The sequence below is a fragment of the Crocodylus siamensis genome, chromosome 1 (assembly GCF_052110815.1).
Source record: "Crocodylus siamensis isolate JL-2025a chromosome 1, ASM5211081v1, whole genome shotgun sequence".
Classification (NCBI taxonomy): domain Eukaryota; kingdom Metazoa; phylum Chordata; order Crocodylia; family Crocodylidae; genus Crocodylus; species Crocodylus siamensis.
The window spans coordinates 113,217,851-113,236,243 of NC_143395.1; the positions used below are offsets into that span (position 1 = coordinate 113,217,851).

Below are 18,393 nucleotides of genomic sequence, written 5' to 3' on the forward strand. Positions count from 1 at the left end.
CCAAAAGCTGGAGGAGGAACACAAATATGACAAGAATCTTACCCATAAATCATTTTCCTAGTAGGTTTTGGATAAAAATAAACACTACAGTGGGCTTCCACTGTAGATTTTTTTAAAGGTCATTGATAATATTTAGATCCTTAAAACATTATCATTGCAACTTTTCCAGTAAAGTAAGGCATATATTTTTTCCACTGTGACATTCAGTTTAGAATATAGACTTGTACTTCCTACACTGCAAGTCTGTGCTAGGATGGTTGTGTCAGGATAATGTGAAACTGGTTCACAGCAAATGTAAAGCTCACCTCTTTCCCCCCCCCCGTGTTCTTTAAAGCATTACCAAATCCATAGTTTCCTTTCATGTAAATATAATTAAGAATGAGGGGAAGAAGCATGAAAAAAAATCTGCAAATGATGATAACATTACATGAGACAGGGTAGAACCGTTTTTTATTACAAAGGAAACAGAACCTCACCCTTCAGGCTATAACCCAGCTGCTTACAGGAAGCAGTTTCCCTTAGGTGGAGCTTAAAACTAACTACTGAGGACCACTTAAGAGTGACATTTTGTTTTCAACAGAGGGTCATCTAGGCACATGTACATTCTTGGCTGACTTGTTGGGTTGCTGATACTGCCTTGGCAGACTGTTCCCAATACCATTTGCCTTCTGATCTAGTTATACCATAACTGTATATGCGAGGGGTGCTCAACCTCTGGTGCATGGGCTAAATGCAGCTTGCAGAGCCTTGGAATCTGGCCTGCGGGGCTCCCCATGGATCAAGAAATTGGGCATTGGGCAGCAATGGCCATTAATACAGCCACCCTCCCTCCTGCTAAATTTCTAGACCCCAAGCCCCGTGTACCCAGTCAGAGCCAGGCTGCGCTCCCTCCTGCTCTGTGTTTTTGTGTGTGTGTGGGGGTGTGGCCTGGCTGGGGGTGCAGTAGGGGGATGCCTCTACCCCCTGGGCCTGGATGAAGCCCCCTTTCCTGTCTGTGGGCCCAGAGAGGGTCTGCCTGCCCTCCTGCCCGCCTCTGCATGGTTGGATGGGGCTCTGGATCAGAACTGCTCGTGGATCTGGCTTGTGGTCAGACTGGGCACTTCCCATCCAGCCCACCAACACCACTGGTACATGCTGTGGAGCCTTTGAAATATCTGGCACTATACATTGTCAGAGACAGATTGTTGGATTTGGTGTCTACCAATAGAGGCATGAGACTTGTGCTTCTCTCCAACCAGGCCTCTCAATGGAAGGGGTTGGCAGGAACTCCTGCAGGCTCCTTACCTCTGCTTCTCTCCTGATCCTACTGCACCTATGTAATGGCCAGAAACAGTGTGGCCCATATTCAGCTATTCTGTGACTTGCATGTGAAACTGTACAATAGCTTTTTCTTTGCATTCATATCAATTTAGATGGGAAAAATTACCTCTCAGACAGAACAGGAATTGAGACTGTGCCTAGTAGCTTTCCAAATTTTCTGTCTTCATTACCAGTTGCTGCTGAAATGCTATAGTTAGAGGCTGTTCATCACTATGTTATATCAACCCTTCATTACTGTGTTCGATTTAGGCTGATTCAAAAGTCATGCAGAAATGGATGGATGGTGTGAAAGACCTTCTAATGAAAGAACAGGCCATTCAAGGAGATTCTGAAGGGCTTCAAAGACAGCTTGACCAATGCACAGTGAGTTCTGCTGATCTAAGGAACCTTCTGTAATAAATAGTGTTGTTTTCTAACCTTTATTATTTTGCTACTGTTACTAAGTATAGCAAATGATGCATTGAGTCAAATCGCAAGAAAATTCTCTCCATCATTCTGTCCCAGTCATTTTTTTTTGCTAGCTCCTCACTTTACTCACCCATAATATTTTGCCCTTACTGTGCTGTTTTCAAGTCTCTAGGCATGCCAGTATCCAGTGAATTTAGCTTTGCATGTCCACCATGAGACTGGTATTTTCCCTGTTTTACAGTTGAGGGAATTGAAGCACAGCAAAACAAAGTGACTTACCTTAGTTACCCCTGGAAATCCTGTGAAAATTCAGGGTTAGAATTCAGATGTTTCTCTTGTCCGGTTCTTTGCCATAACCACAAAATTATTTTTTTCCACGACCATTGGCCTATGTTAATACTCTGCAAGAGCTGAAGTGATATAGTTAGAGACTGTTCATCACAGTGTTATATCAACCCTTCATTACTGTGTTCGATTTAATTCAGTCTTACGTGAACAAATGAATAAATAGCACCTGAAATTTTATCTGTTTCTTGGATGGGTTTCCCTTATTCATGAATGTTTTGAAATTTCTGAAATGGAACTTTTAGTATACATGGCATGTTCTTCAAACTCATATAGAGTCCTAAGAGGAAAATGTAATATCTGTATAATGTTCTACAAAGTAAAAGTACTACTACTGTGTATTCCCATTTTTAAAAAACATGTGTTGTTAATGTGTATATTTTCTGCTGTGTGTTCAGCTGTTTGTTAATGAAATGGAAAAGACTGAGCTCTCTTTGAAAGAGATGAAAGAAGTAGAGTCTATTTTAAGAAATCAGCCTATTCCAGGAGTTCATACTTGGGCAAAATCTAGGTTGGTGGACTGCCAGACACAATGGGACAAACTGAGCAAACAGGTCAGTTAATGGTAGTATTGTTACTTATTTGTTAGCTGATAATTCTTCATTGTATTCTCTTGAGTGTAGGCCTTAGTAGGATGGCTGAGTAATACCCTACCTTCTGCCTGAGTAATGAATGTCAGAATAGGAGTGTCAGCCATTTAGATGACATCCTGTTATTAAAATGTCTTTAAAAAGGTTGTAAAGGTTGTGGCTGAAAGTACTGCCCCCACTTTGCAAAATGATTGTTCAACTAACCAGCACTTTACTTCAGCACTGTACCTTTTGAGGCGAGTGCCTTTCTGATTTTTAAATATTTATAGTTTCAAAGCTACTAATTTGATGATAAATCAAAAGACATGATGCATAAAAGAGTAAGCTTTTCTTTCATTTGTTGAAGAATGAAAGTGACGTTTTTATCTTGTGATGCACGTTTTTGATTCTTTAACACAGGGCTGTTCAACTTGTGATATGTGGGCTGCCTGTGGCACACAGGGGGTTAAATTGTGGCCTATGGGCTTCTGGATGGGCAGCACTCCTTCCACTCTTTTACCTGCTGCTTCTCCTTCAGCTTCAGCTTTTTGTCCCCACTCCTGGGGATTGAATAATGCTGTGTAGTCCACAGGACCTAGAGAGCCTGGGATTCAGTGTGGTGCAGTGTTTGGCCCCTGGCTGCTCAGCAGTTGGATAGACCCATTTTAACGCAACAACCTACAATGCTCATCTGCTCCGTTGTCGACAGTCTGAGCACATGCTTCCACTGACTTCTACTTGGAGTTGTGCTTCAGAGGTGTAAGGGAGAGTGTGGCCCTGTGTTTACATTTCACAAAGCGATCCGTTGTGAGGATTTTTAACTGGAGTATTAAAAGCTGTGTAAAATCAGAAATACTATTTCAAATGTTGCATTAAAAAGTATAAGCCAGAGAAAGAAAGCTATGGCTCATGACCTGTATGTGGATCCCTTGCTGCTTCAGTGTGACTCCAGAAAAAAAGAAAAGTACCTCATAATTAAATAAAAAAACTTATTTTTCTCTTTTATTTTCTGTTTTTCAATTTGTTTCAATTTTTTATTGTTTACTTTTTGCTTATTATTGAGTCCAAGTAGTAATTTTAATGACTTGTTATTATTTAAGCCAGGGCACTGTGTGCAGGCTGGTGACTATGGAACATGTTCATTTCAAGTTTTGTGTTCTGCAGCTCTTGGCCATGGCAAGGGTTTTATTTATTGCTAGAAGGGTTAGGAAATGTGGTGATCCTGGGCCAAGTGATCCAGATAGTAGATTTATAGTTCAAGTTCTTCAAAGTGGTTCCATCATTTTTTCTGTCTCTGCAGTTTGAATCTGTGTTAAGTGTAATTGTCGGTATGCTCAGTAGTTAGAAGAGAAGCTGGTTTGAGATTTATGGGACCCACATTTTAAATCTTTACATTTAAAAAGGGGAAAAGTAGTTATCTTCTGTATTATAATATCTTCCTAGTAGGGTTAAAATCTGGTTAATAGGGTAACAACTGCATTTTATTCCTAATTGCTGAAATAGACAATAAAGTTTTTGTTTTCTAAACTACCAGTTATTCACTACATTTACATTTTAGATGTTTTACTTTCAAGATGGCTGAATACTCCAGAAATTTGAATGCATCCATTCTACCAATGATTTTACTGTACTTTGCTATATTTAAGAGAGATATTTACATTTGTTCTCCTTCTTATTTGTTTGTAATTAAACATTAATCTGATCTATCAGGTCAGTCTGCCCAAGGGCTTATATATTCTGTTCTTCCTAGTAAGCAGCTCTGGATCTCTGCTTGTGCTGTTCTTGGGGTCTAGTTGCTCCATGGGTTGGATTTGACCCATAGGCCATATGTTGCCAGTCTCTGCTCTAACTCTAACAGAAAACCCAAAAGCTATGTCATACAAAAGGACTGTTGTGCCTTAGGGAGTTGTTACCAGCTAAAAAGCACTTAGGATTTGCTGTTCCACATCTTGTGCTATCTCCTGGGAAACGCAACCAGGCCTGCTGAAAATAATTCAGATTATTTAATCATAGGAAAGCAGAGTTGGAAGGGACCTCACAATGTCACCTAGTCCAGGCCTCTGCTCAAGGCAGGTTCATCCCTGACTGAACCATCCCAGACAAGTGTTTGTCTCATCTTCTTTCAAAAGTTTCCAAGCATGGAGAATCCACAGCTTCTCTAAGTAGCCTGTTCCAATGACTGACCACTCTCATTGTCAAAAAGTTCCTCCTGATTTCCAACCTACATTTCCCTTGCTGCAGCTTGAGCCATTGCTCCTAGTCTGTGCTTTGTAGCCACAGAGAAAAGCCCATTCTCCATTTTCTCTATGATTACCCTTTACATATTTGAAGACTGTTATCAAATGTATGAATGTAAAAGAATAGCTTATCTTTGAGTTTTAAAAAAAAAAGGAGTAAAAATGTTGGTTTTATAATCATTTTACTATTAACAGTTCTCAATGTGAAATGCTTTTCAAATGATATAGGCAACTTCAGATAACAAAACAACTGTTTTTGGTTTTTCTAGATTGTTAGTCAGAAAAATAAGTTGTCTGAAAGTCAGGAAAAAGCTATAAACCTGAAGAAAGACTTGGCAGAGATGCAGGAGTGGATGACACAGGCTGAAGAGGAGTACTTGGAGAGAGATTTTGAGTACAAGTCCCCAGAAGAGCTAGAGAATGCTGTTGAGGAAATGAAGGTCAGACACAGTGAATACTTTTAAAGACCTGTTTGCAAAGGAACAAATACTTTTGGTTTGGGGAGGGGCTGATCTTAGATTTTATATAACAATTATTTGTACATAAAGGATCTCTCCTTATGAAAATATTTATACTGTCCTTCAGCTACATTTTGTGAATGTTTAATTTTTTGAAGAACTAACTAATTAAATAGACCTTTTTACTAGACAAAGAACACTTACGGTTCTGTAATGAAGAGCATCCCATCCTGACTGACAAAACAGGATGGTGTTTGCAAGTCATTATTTGGTGCATGGGAAAAGGGAAAAAGTAATGTGTAAAGAGTAAATAAAATGAACATTTGGTGCAGAAGTAGAACATTAGTCAAAGAAGGGAAATTATGATCAGCTAGCAATTACTGAAACCTATCTATCTGCATAGATTAGTTTTGTCTTAGTCCTATTTAGTATAAATATGGTATCCTTATTTAGAAAAACGAGGGTTAATTTGACTTCATATTCTGAAACTAAGAAACCTTGTGAAAAAATTGTACCCCCCATCTAGTCCTGTCCTTGCTCCTTTCCTATTTTCAAGCCACTGGTCCCACTGGTCATTTAAAATAGTAAGCCAATTAAATCATCCTCTCAGCTAGTTTTCTTGGATGGAGATGCAGAATGGGAAAGAGAATTTATCTAGATGTATGCAGTTAGACCCAAAACACATGTGAAGAGGGGTTTTTTTTTTGAAAATTTTTTGAAAATTTGTATTATAAATTATAAATATGAGGTCAATTTTTTCGTTTACTACTTTAATAATAAAAACTTTAGGCACCTATACACAAGCAGTGCAGCTGCTCTGAGACACTGGAATTCCAGTGGATCAGAGCTGACTTGATTGATTGAGTCTGCTGGAGCATGGCAATTGCTATGCTCCAGCAGCTTATGTCTTGTGTATCAGCATCCCTGCGCTAAAAATGGTGGCGGAGGCACTTGAACTTTGTGCCCCTGCCACCATTTTCCAGCGTGTGGACGCTGATGCATGAGATGGGATGCTCCTTTAATTAGAGTGGCTTTTGGAGCTCCTCTAATTAAAGCGCCCACCCTTGGAGCATGTGTAAAAGTGCCCTTTATTCTGACTTATGAATTGCTCTTCTCAAGGGGGCTTAATGAAACAGTTTGCAGTAAAGTTTTTTCTCGACTGATTTTTTTCGATGCTTGAACAGACCATTATTATAGTCTAGTCTGATCTTCTGCATAATTCAAACACTAGAAATTTATAAGCATCGTTGCCTGTGGTTGTTAAATCCAGTTTGTACCCTATGTTGGTTCATTGAGAAGGAAAGGTAGTTAATGATTGCTATATTTGATAGCTTCATATCCATGCAGTCCTCTTGTATTTTCAGTAAGTGTTATGTTGAGGTTCTATTTAATACTTAAATGAACATTGTTTTCTATATTTGACCAGGAGCATCACATGGGGTTTTCAGAAGCAATTCAGACGCTCTGTGCTCATTGTTGTGCGTAGTAAAGCTTTCATTCACTTTAGTGGGGCAGAATTTTGCCAGTGATTTAATGTTTTTGAAAATCATACCCTGGAAGAATATGCACATAGGGAGACTCAAGCAGAGTGTGTCAAAGTGGGTGGTCTTCTACACAGAAGGCCAGAGAAAGTCAGGTGGTTTTTTCCATGCTTTGGCTAATCTCCTTCCGTGTTGTCTGGCCCAGTGTGATTGGAGTAAGGATGTTGGAATCCTGTTGATGCTGCTTCCTCTCTCTTAGGCCTAGGTTTGCTACGTGTTCCATCTCCCTGCTGTTGGCTGTTGTTTATATGTCATAAGCAGAGATGATCCCAGCGGGGTGCAGGGCCTGGAGCAAAGCAGTCTGCACAGGGCCCCCTCCCCATCCCACTTATGCTAGGGAGTTAAAACTCCAGCACACCAGACATGGTGGGATGGATGGTGGCTTGAAGCTGGAGGCAGGGCAGATGCCAGGCTGGGCCCACCCTCCAGCCCAGCCACACCCCATTGTGGTACCAGTTGTAGCAGTGGGGGTGGGGCCACGCCTTGGCCTTGCAGCGCAGGAGTGCAACCTATGTGTCAGTCCAAACGGAAAAAAAAAAATGCACCCCAGGTGTACCAGCCTCCCTGGCCTTTTTAAGATCATCCTTCAAATGCTGGGGTTTGAGTTGCCCAAAAAGCTGCGCCCTCACTGGCGCTGGGGTCTGTGCCCCCAAAAGCTGCACCCTCACTGGCGCTGGGGTCTGTGCCCCCAAGCAGCTGCGCCTTCAGTGGTGCCAGGTTCCCACTCTGTAGTGGGTCCCCAAAATGAGGCCTCCTCTGTCCACTAATAGCTTCACCTAAACCACCGGTCTTACTCAATAATCACAAAAAAATAAAATAAAGCAAAACAGCAGGTCAGCTTACATGAATCTGTTTCAGGCCTCGGCTCCGCAGTGTCGTCCACAGTCCTGGCAGGGTGCAGCCGCCACCTCTCTGGGGCTTCTGTAGCTTCCCTCTTCCGGCTGTGGGAGCTCCCCAAGCATCTTCAGAGGCACTGCTTCCCCTTTGGCTGCTGAGCCTCTTACTGCCATTCAACCCAGGGTTTTTATAGTCCTGCCTCTTCCGGTCAGCTGACTAGCCATCCAGGTTCAGCAGTTAACCCCTTCCTCACTAGCCCCCCGTGCCCAGAAAGTTCTGGCCTTAAAGGGATGCACCTGCTTCCTTGTAACGGGGTTTAGGGTTCCCTGTTACATCGATACATTATGAAGTTTTTTGGTTAATGGCTTGTCTCGCTTATTAGAGTGTATAGTTCAGCATACAATCAGTGCATGACTGCTTGGGGCAGGAGCCCTTTTTTTCATGAATCTTCATTCTGCACACCCTCTGCTCCTCTACCTCTCCTGCATTTCCCAGTGGCTCTTTAGATCCAATTTAGGTTCTGATAGAGCTAAATTGTCAGTGAAAATTTGGATCCCCAGTCTGTGTTTAAACTGCCACTTAAGTGGAGTCTTGAGAGCTCCTTATTTTGGGGCCTTCTAGCACAGTTCCTAGTAAACCAGAATAAGGTTTATGTAGCAGTCCTCTAACTATATGTCTTAGTATCTGAATCCAAGTCATTCCCATGTCATCATATGTTGGTTAAAACAGGAGCAAGATCCTACCAGTCTGTCCTGAGATTTTCTTTGCTTGTCTTCTGTGTTAATTCCTATGTAACACATATTTTAACTCTCTAAGAACTGTTTAGAGTGATTCTTTGCTTGGTTTTGTTGTGTATTTTCAATGACCAAACCTTGTTTAAGCCTATGAATGTGTCCGTATGTAAAATAAATGTGGTGGTTTGATAGAATATGTACAAAAATCTACATTTTTGACATCAGTTGAGGTGCCTATGAATATAAGTGAGTGCAGAATTTGGTCCAATGTTCATACCTAAGCATATGGAAAAATCAGACACAGTCTTTTAAACCTGTAATTAGAAAAACATTTAGAGGTTGCAGTTTTGAGATTAAAGCATTGGTTTTATCAAATGTTTTCAACCTATGGCAGACGCGGGCAATCGGATACTGATCAAGTTGACATTAACATTTCTTTGAGCAGAGGGCGAAAGAGGATGTGTTGCAGAAAGAAGTGAGGGTGAAGATTTTGAAAGACAACATCAAGATGTTAGCTGCTAAAGTGCCATCTGGTGGTCAGGACCTGACATCTGAACTTAATGTTGTGTTAGAGAACTACCAGCTGCTATGTAATAGGATCCGAGGGAAATGTCACACTTTAGAGGTATGATTCATAACTTTCACCTCAGTAAAACTCAGTAACAAGAAGAAAACAGATGCACTTAAAATGTGAGATTTTATTATTAAGTCCTAATGTTTTTAGCATGAACAAATCTTATACCAGTTACATTCTATAGTGTCTTTCCCCGTATGGGTAAGCTCCTATGTCTCAAAAAGAGTCCTTTGTCCTCTGTGTTCACTCTGTATAAACAAACAATCTTAAATTTAGTGTTTTCCCACAGCTTTAATGTTCTCTCCATTGCTTCCAAAGTGGCAAAAAACTCTCTGAACAACATACCGCTTGAACATACTGTTCAATGTTAATTCCAATAATTAAAATGGGGCAATTTTAGATTTGTGTAAAATGGCATTAAATTTGTTTGTTTTCCAAGGGACAGGTGAGAAGTGTGCCATGAGAACTTACAGGTGTGTAATAATTCTACGGGGTGATTCCTGGTGTGCAGATATTTTGCATCATAAAATAGTGTTTTTGACTTGGTTCAGGACTCAGTTAAAAACAAATGGTTTTTAAGCAACCTTTTAACCTGCTGTAATGTAGTTGCATCTTTTGTTGCGTTAATTTATGCCTTGTACTAGTGCCTCACTATAGTGTGTTGAACGGATCTTCTCCCAGTTGGACAGAATCTGTAATGTAAGTTGCTGTCTAGGCTAATTTAATGTTTCCTTTTGCTTATAGGAGGTGTGGTCTTGTTGGATTGAGCTGCTTCAGTATCTGGACCTAGAAACAGCCTGGCTAAACACACTGGAAGAAAGAGTGCAAAGTACAGAAAACCTGCCTGACAAATTTAATGCTGTCAATGAAGCCCTTGAGGTATTAGGGTCATCTTGTTGAATTGATGACATTTCTGATAGTTTTATGAGGAAGTTTATAATAAGTTTTACCTGAAGACAAAAATGCCCGCCCCCCCGCACATACATACACACACGCATCCAGTGCCTACTCTGGCCAGTCCAGGAACCATGCTGCATGTGGTGCCCACCCTGGGGTGGCTAGAGCAAGCACCCTGTACAGCATGCTCCCAGAGTGGGTGCTGAGGGTGCCAAATCTGGTTTGGGTGTATTAGAGGGTGGGTTTCCAAACTGGCCCCATATGGATGGTCCCAGGCTCTGCAAAGGGGACCAGTCTGACGCATGTTGTTTGTGGAGTGTGAGTCGGCTCGAGACCTAGGGCTAGCACTGGGGGCTGGATGATGGGACTCCGTAGTCTGAATTTTTGACACCCCTCATATAGAGTAACAAGGCATAGGAAACAAGTGTTATGAGACAGCTGTTGAAAACATGAGAGCTGTTATGTTTGACCTCTGCAGTCACTGTGGTGACAGTACCTACTTGGTTATCTTGGAGAATTGTAGGACAAGTGGCATCTGAAAGGTGTGCTGTATTCATGCATTCTAGCTGCTGTAAATTTTCTCTGTTAACTAGTCCCTGGAATCTGTTCTGCGCCATCCAGCTGATAATCGAACCCAGATTCGTGAACTGGGTCAGACTTTGATTGATGGAGGGATTCTTGATGACATCATCAGTGAAAAAGTGGAGGCCTTCAATGCCCGCTATGAAGAATTAAGTCACTTGGTAAGAATTCCAAATCAAAGTGGGGAGAGAGCCTTTTAACTTTATTGTCAGCTTAGCATACTCCTAAAGAATTTGAACAAAAAGCTGGAATTGTTGTTAGGTAAGTGAAATCACACACCTGAGACTGAACAATTGTAATACAGGATTAGGAAGAAAGGCATTCACAAAAGCTGAATAGTAGCTGTTCTTACTGCTGCTATTTTTGAAGTAGATGTGACCAAATAGAAAAGATACTCCATTCTCAAATGATCATGGTACTCTTTGAAATGAGGCCATTCGCCGCACACCAGGATATCTCCCGTCTGCTACTAGCAGATTGGGGATACATCTGTCTTTCTTGTGCACATTGACCTTAGAAGATGAGGAATGCAGACAGCTTCCACTTCTATGCCTGAAAATGACTAGGATCAAATCAAGTAAAGAGTGTGAAGAAGCTAATCTGTTTCTGTTCACCTCCTCTTTTGTTTTAACACCTGGTGGAATGCTAGCTGCATCTCGTGTTCTTAGATTTACACATTTTATGTCTCATAATTCAGGAACACCAGTTCCTGTTGACCAGTAATGTCAGAGGAGCATTCTAGTGCTTTAGGATACGTAGCTGCTCTGTTCTGGATTTTGTGCATGTGAATGAGAGAGAATTTTAAAATTATGAGTAATATACATCAGTGTACCTGAGGGTACACTTATCCCCAGTTGACAACCCCTGCTATATAGGATTTGGAGAGCTTGTAACGCTGCAAACTTCTCTAGTTCATGAATACACAAACTAAAAGTGAAATGTGACCTCCAGTCACACATTTTACCCATGACCGCTATTCCCTTACTTATGCACATACATACAAAAAGTATACAAGAAACACAAACACCTACTTAACCTTCAGAATAACCCACTGTAAAAAGAGTTACCATGACAGCAACCAGGAAACAAGTAATATTTGGGAAAAATATTACTAAACTGATGTATATTACTCATAATTTTAAAATTCTCTCTCCATCCTGTGAAGGTGCTGCCTTTGTGCTCAGCTGTGTGCCGCTCCCCGCCACCCTGCTCCATGTCCGGGTTAAAAAACGCAGCTGTTTTGACAAAATTTGTTGTCCCTCTTACTGAGGTGATAAAAAAGACTGTCTGTGCAACTCAGATAAAATATCAGAGTTGTTTGCTGGCTACAATTACTAGTCTAAACGACACATCAGGTTTTAGAAGGGAGCATTATCTAGGGTTTGTATTTCTTTCATTTAATGTATGAGTTTTGGGTTTTCTTCATTTTTGTTCTGAAACACAAAAATACATGTGCTGAATAACTCCTTCTTCCTATTTAGGCAGTGAGCAGGCAGATTGTTTTGGAACAGCAGCTTCAGACTATGCGGGAAACTGATCACATGCTCCAAGTGTTGCAAGAAAACTTAGCAGAGCTGGATAGACAATTGACTTCTTACTTGACAGATAGAGTAGATGCCTCCCAGATGCCACAGGAAGCCCAGGTATTCTAAAAGAGCCGTTCTACTGCATAAGATGTATAATGATGATGCTGGGACTGGATCAGACTATCTTGCAGGTTCTTGCTGGTTTAATATAATAGATTATCTGAATGTGGTATTTTATAGAAGGATGCATTAAAGTGTCTGATCTAGGGTTCCAAAGCTATCAAGGTTTGTGTAGGTTTGACAGCATTTATGTTACACTTCTGCTACATGGATGGACATACTTCTGGTGGGCTTCATGTCCAACATCTGATGTGTAACCATTTTGTACTATTTTTCCCCCGTCTTCTTTTGTAATGATATGGCAGAAAATTCAAGCAGAGATTGCAGCTCATGAATCCACTTTGGAGGAGCTGAAGAGAAATGCACGTTTCCTGCCTCCAGCATCTCCAGAATGCAGATCCCCTCGTGGGGGAACTCAGCTGGATGTCTTGCAGGTAAATATAGTTCCGTCATGAACTAAGGATCAGAGAACTTTCAGCTTCCAATAGGGAACTACATTTGTTTCCTTGACTTTCTGCATATCAAAAAGATAAATAGTGTTTATATTTATATGGTTGAAATTGGGAGCTGCCAAGAGCTGATGAATTGAAAAGCAGGTAATTTCATCCTTTTAGTACCATAGATGGGAATACTTAAAATTCATTATTTTCTCTTTTAGTGGAGTGGTTACTTTGAAAGTATGTGACACAGAATTGGAGGCCTGTTACACCTCAAATAAGATAATAAGAATAGATTGCATAGTTTAAAACTTTGCTTAAAGTGAAGCGTTTTAACATATGTGCAATTGAAAGATTGGAAATGGAAACTGATGGGAGCTTTAAACTCCATTTGAAAGTTCAGAAATTAATTTAAAATCATATTTTTTTATTAATGGAAACAGAGAAAACTCCGGGAGGTGTCTACAAAGTATCAGCTTTTCCAGAAACCAGCCAATTTTGAGCAGCGCATGTTAGATTGTAAGCGTGTCTTGGATGGTGTAAAGGCAGAACTCTATGTCCTGGATGTGAAGGATATTGATCCAGATGTAATCCAAGCTCACTTGGACAAGTGTATGGTAAAACAGTTATTGGTGGATTATTACAAAATTTTAACCTTTTTCTATGCATTTGAATTTTCTGAATGTTAACCCCTTTGTGAAGAATTATGCATTTTCCTCACTTTTAAGTCCTGATTGAAAAAACGCTGTTGTAACTTGCTACAGTATACAGAGCTGTTACTAGTTAAAGGCTTATAATTCATTTGGGTGGGTATACAGGGTCATAAAAATAATGGATTGGTAATCAGAAGACATATGTCATACTTCAGCTGTGGTTGTAATCTTTCTCCACCCGGCCTTTGGCTCATTTTATGGAGACAACATGCAGTGTAGGAACATGTTTATTTAGCTCATATTGGTTTAATTCAAATACCATGCATAGAAGAGTAAAAATCATGGGGGAACTTGTCAACTTTGGTTAAGTTATGGAATAAATAGTGAAATTATTAGAGTAAATTTTATGAAGGTTTATTCTAATAATACAACAAAAATGGATTTTCTGCATTTTGAAATCTAATCTGAAAATACGTGTTCCTTTTTACCTTGTTGTTCTCCTTTTTTCCCCTCTTGACGTGAAGAAGAAGAAATAGAGTATTAATGTTAGCATGGTATCTGAGTTCTCAGCAGATCTGAGCAGCATTTATCTAAAATCACAAAATATTTACTGTAAAGTGGTCACTAGAATGCATGTTTTTATTTTGTAGAAACTCTATAAAACGCTAAGTGAGGTAAAGTTGGAGGTGGAGACTGTAATCAAAACAGGACGGCAGATTGTACAGAAACAGCAGACAGATAATCCCAAAGGGATGGATGAACAATTGACAGCACTGAAACTTCTTTATAATGATCTGGGTGCACAGGTAAGATGAATGACAAATATAAATGCATACATAGTAGGTGTGTGCGTAGCTTCCGTTGCTTACTTGATTTGGAGATTTGGCTTGATTTTGGAGGCTGAATCACTGAATCTGAATTGAATCAGGAGACAAAAAAACCAGCTCTGAATTGAATTGGAAAAAGATTAGGAGATTTGGTGATTCAGAAGGCAGTCTTGCAGGGAAACAGAAACTAAGAGGAGGGAGGAGGAGTGGGGGCAGGGAGACTGACATCCAGCTGGCCAGTGACCTGAGTCCCCTTCCAATCACAGTGCTCTAGGGGAGGGACATAGAAACAGCACATAAGCCTTTTTCTGCAGACTTTCTGTCCCTTTTGTGAGCTGTTTCTGCACTGACCACTGCCTGACCCCCTGTTTCAGGCTACCATCCCTGCTCTTTTCATCCTGCTGCGCCTTAACACACACACACAGTTACATGTCACAAGTTTTGCTTTGAACAGTTTGAGGTGCAGTTTCCCAGAAACCCCTGCACCTATCTCCTTGAAAATTGGCAGACCCCATGCTCTCAGAAGGGGCTACCATCTCTGCTGTTTTCATCCAAATCTGCCAAAAAATGACAAAGTTGTAGGTATTTCAGTGATTTCCCATTATAGTCTATGGCCGGATCATGGAATCTCTCTGAATCCGTGCCAAAGCTTCTGAAGCCGATTCAGCCGAATTGATTCGGGACAGTGATCCAAATCTCTGAATTGAATCACTGTCCTCCGAATTGGCCAAATGTGAATCTGAATTGAATACTTCCCTGTTTGCATAGGCCTAATACATAGCTTCTCCCTACCGTAAATACTTGTTTGATAGTAGTGGTAAGTTCAATATCAGAATTGAAAATTAAGTTTCAGATCCTGCAACTGACACAGTGTGGGCAAATTGTTGCATCGAGGAGCAGTCAGTTGTGAGATCACTGTTCATGTGTGAAGAACTGTTATTCATGTAGGGTGATTCCTGGATCTATTTGTGTGTTTAAAAAAAAGTCTCATCTAGTAAACAAACTGGCATTGACCACTTCTCTTTACAGTCCTTATTTGATGGTAGCTGATTTTGTTGTTGTAGTTGTTTCTTTGTTTCTCATGCAAAATTAAATCATTTCCAATCTTCACTTTTCCTTCATGTTATATCTAAAAGCTTGTCCCTATTTAGGAACTGTAGTATGAATTTAAAAAAAAACAAGATCTGCTTAACAGTAAAATGAATTTTGTACAGGATATTTGCATGATTTTTTGACCTTTTGTGGGAAGTTGTAGTCCTTGGCTGCTTGTAGATGTTACAAAAACAGAACAAAATGGTTTTAAAATTGACGTGTTCCCATGCCGAGCCAAGCGCATGCGCAGAAGAGGCATCATGTTAATTTGATCTGGCTTGCCCAAAGTCTGTATAGACCAGGCCTTTTAGTGGGGCTTTTTTGGCATTTTTATCTAATAGCTGATTCAGTCTATTAGCTGATTAGATAAAAGTACCAAAAAGCCCCCCTGAAGCACCCGATTCAATACAGACAGTGCAAAGCTGGGTTGAACACATGCACTGCTGCTTCCAGTAAAGTGTGGTTCGGTTCATTTCTTTCGGTTTTTTTTCTTTGAACTTCTGCAAACAGGTGTCTGGCCAAATTATAAACTAAATAGATTTGAAGAGGTTTTTTTTTCCTTCAATATGAAAGTAAAATGAAAAGTAGGAAGACAATACACAGAGACTTAGTGACTTCAAGTCTTTTGTGTTAAATATTGATTTGGATGTTACGTTAGTTAGGAAAGGGTTTATTTACCCAGACTGAATAAAGCAAAAGTCTTTAAATAAACCCCTGACAAAGAACATTGTTAATTTTTTTGCACTTCTTAATTTAAGATCTAAAAGGGAACAGATTTCTGAGCGAATTAGTATTGTTCAGGTGATGTTACTGGTATGTGGCCAAGTAACTTGATTCACACATCTTGAAATGTGCTTCCTGAGTCATTTTATTGTAGTAAGTAGCGGCAATTCGGAGCAATAAAGTTTCCACTGAGACTTACGCATTAACTGCTTGTTATGCACCTGGATGGGAAATTAGTGACAACTAATCATAAAGTCACAGCTATTTGCAGCATTCCAATGCTATTCAGTTGGGAGGAGGGAGTGGGAGAGACAAGAAACTGCAGCCCACTTATTTTTTAGAGCTCCTGTGGAGGAATTACTTTCAGTAATACATGCAAACACTGAATTCTGTTATCATTTTTTCTAGTAGTGGTTTCTCATATGTTTTTTATAGGAATGTTACAGTTGGGACTTACCTTAGTCAGTTGCTGTAATAAAATATTTCACCCAACTTATTAATATAATTTAGATATTTTGTGCAAATATTGCCATTATTTTCATTTGGACCTAAATAAAAAAATGTTATTTTTTTTCTCTTCTGAATTAGATGGGGGAGGGAACCCTGGTTTACTAAAGAATTTTTCATTGTAGGTTACAGCAAATCACTCCTGGATGGAGGGACATATAACAGTTCTCAGCTGGTTAATATATTCTGTTGTAATTAGAGGCTGGCCCTGAGAGTTGACTTTGATTTCTTGAGTTGGGGTTTATTTGGTAAAACCATAGTATACTGTTGTTGAAAAGGGTGAGAAGTGGTATGCAGTTTGGTGCTACTCTCTTCAACCAAGCCAATTCCTGTGGCATCCAGTTTCAAAGGTGTACTTTTGCTATGCATAACTAATACTATTACCCAAGAGGAAATTGTACTTTGTTTTTCACGTATCATCAGCAGACCTGTTTAGTAAGTCCCAGCAGTTATAAGCCTCAGAAGGCAATGTTAGCTTTGTAGTTTCATGGGTTTTCCTGCAGATTTTTATACTGATGATGGGCAAGAAGTGAAGTGGATTCCATGGTCTTTGGTTGACTTGGACCCAATGCCTACATCCAGACAATTGTGGCTGTGGGGTATGTGGTACCGCAGATGCATCTCTGCCTCCCTTACCCCTTGTGGGGTAACCTGCTGTGCACTAAAGGGCACATGGCACAGATGCTCCCTGGGGCAACTAGCAGCGGCCCAAGGTGTGCCGTTGCTTGTTGTCCCTGGGGAACCAAATGTCCATGCTTGTGTGGATGCGGCCAATTAGTTCTGTGCTTAACCCATTTGAAGTGATGGTCATTAAAATTCAGTAACATGGAATCCCACAATGCCAACTTCAGTTAAATTTTTTTTCAGGGCAGAAGTATATTTCAGGGAGTGCAAAACTCGTTTTGATAACGGTTCCATTCACAAAGTAAAGAGAACTTAATATTCACTTTCACAACAACAGGGTAATACTTTAAGTTTCAATCTGATAGTGGTGCCTTAAACATTGCCAGTTGTTTAAATTAACAGTTAAACATTTGTTTAAACACGCAATGAGAAATTAAGTCTATAGTTTAAAGTTTTGATCACTTAGTGGAAGGAGATCAGTTTCTTTGTTCTCTGCAATACAATGTAAATGTTTTAAGCAGTTTAATTTTCAGCACACGTTTGCAGTGCATACAGCTTCATAACGTATTAAAGTGATTTAGCATGTTCTACCATATGCTTCTTGGTGGGAGTGATTTAATTGCTACTGCTTCTTTCAGGTGACAGAAGGAAAGCAAGACCTAGAAAGAGCATCACAACTGGCACGAAAAATGATAAAAGATATTGCCTCCTTGTCAGAATGGCTAACCACCACTGAGGCTGAGTTGGTGCAGAAGTCCACTTCTGAGAGTTTGCTTGCTGACCTGGATATAGAAATTGCTTGGGCTAAAGTGAGCAAATAGTTATATTTCCTGGATAAATTGCAATTTTTTTGTATTAACTATAGGATAACATTAGGAAGTAACTGGAGATTTGAATGACTAACTTTTGGTTCCTAAATCTTAGGTATTCAATTCTAATTGGAGTTACTGGAGTTGAACACACTGGAGTTGTTACATATCTGTAATGACTAAAACATCTTCAACCCTGAGCCACTTACACTACATACATGCCATTGAATTATCACTGATGTTAAGGATTAGCAGTTAATAGGATTTTAACTGAATAAAAAAATCATGTGCACAGTTTTCAGTCTTGAAGCATGTTTTTAAATGATCAATTGCACCATTAGCATCATAATAATCGTCCTGATTGAAAAGTTTTCATTTAAACTCTTTGATGGAAAATTTGGTTTTTAATGAAAGAGACTTTTTGTAAAATCCTGGGGGGGGCATTGTTGGAAAAAATAAAAGACCAAAAACTAAAAACATTTTTGGCTTTTGACCAACTTGTTTTTTTTTCCTGTTTTTTCAATAAGTTGAAATTGTTGGTGAAGTAGAAAAAATATTTCCTGACCAGTTCTG

The 18,393-nt window shown here is 39.9% G+C and overlaps 1 protein-coding gene across 5 annotated transcripts in view; it reads left to right on the top strand.

Moving 5' to 3' along the window:
• The window catches only part of UTRN (utrophin), a 553,135-nt gene that overhangs the window by 175,123 nt on the left and 359,619 nt on the right, over positions 1-18,393 (top strand). For all 5 annotated transcript variants that reach the window (XM_090040990.1, XM_090040992.1, XM_090040993.1 and 2 more), the window contains 11 exons: positions 1,570-1,683; positions 2,472-2,627; positions 5,149-5,319; positions 8,895-9,074; positions 9,768-9,902; positions 10,514-10,663; positions 11,984-12,145; positions 12,454-12,582; positions 13,029-13,202; positions 13,889-14,044; positions 17,650-17,820. In XM_090040990.1, the coding sequence (XP_089897116.1) occupies positions 1,570-1,683; positions 2,472-2,627; positions 5,149-5,319; positions 8,895-9,074; positions 9,768-9,902; positions 10,514-10,663; positions 11,984-12,145; positions 12,454-12,582; positions 13,029-13,202; positions 13,889-14,044; positions 17,650-17,820 (1,698 nt within the window). The remainder of the gene's footprint in view (positions 1-1,569; positions 1,684-2,471; positions 2,628-5,148; positions 5,320-8,894; positions 9,075-9,767; positions 9,903-10,513; positions 10,664-11,983; positions 12,146-12,453; positions 12,583-13,028; positions 13,203-13,888; positions 14,045-17,649; positions 17,821-18,393) is intronic.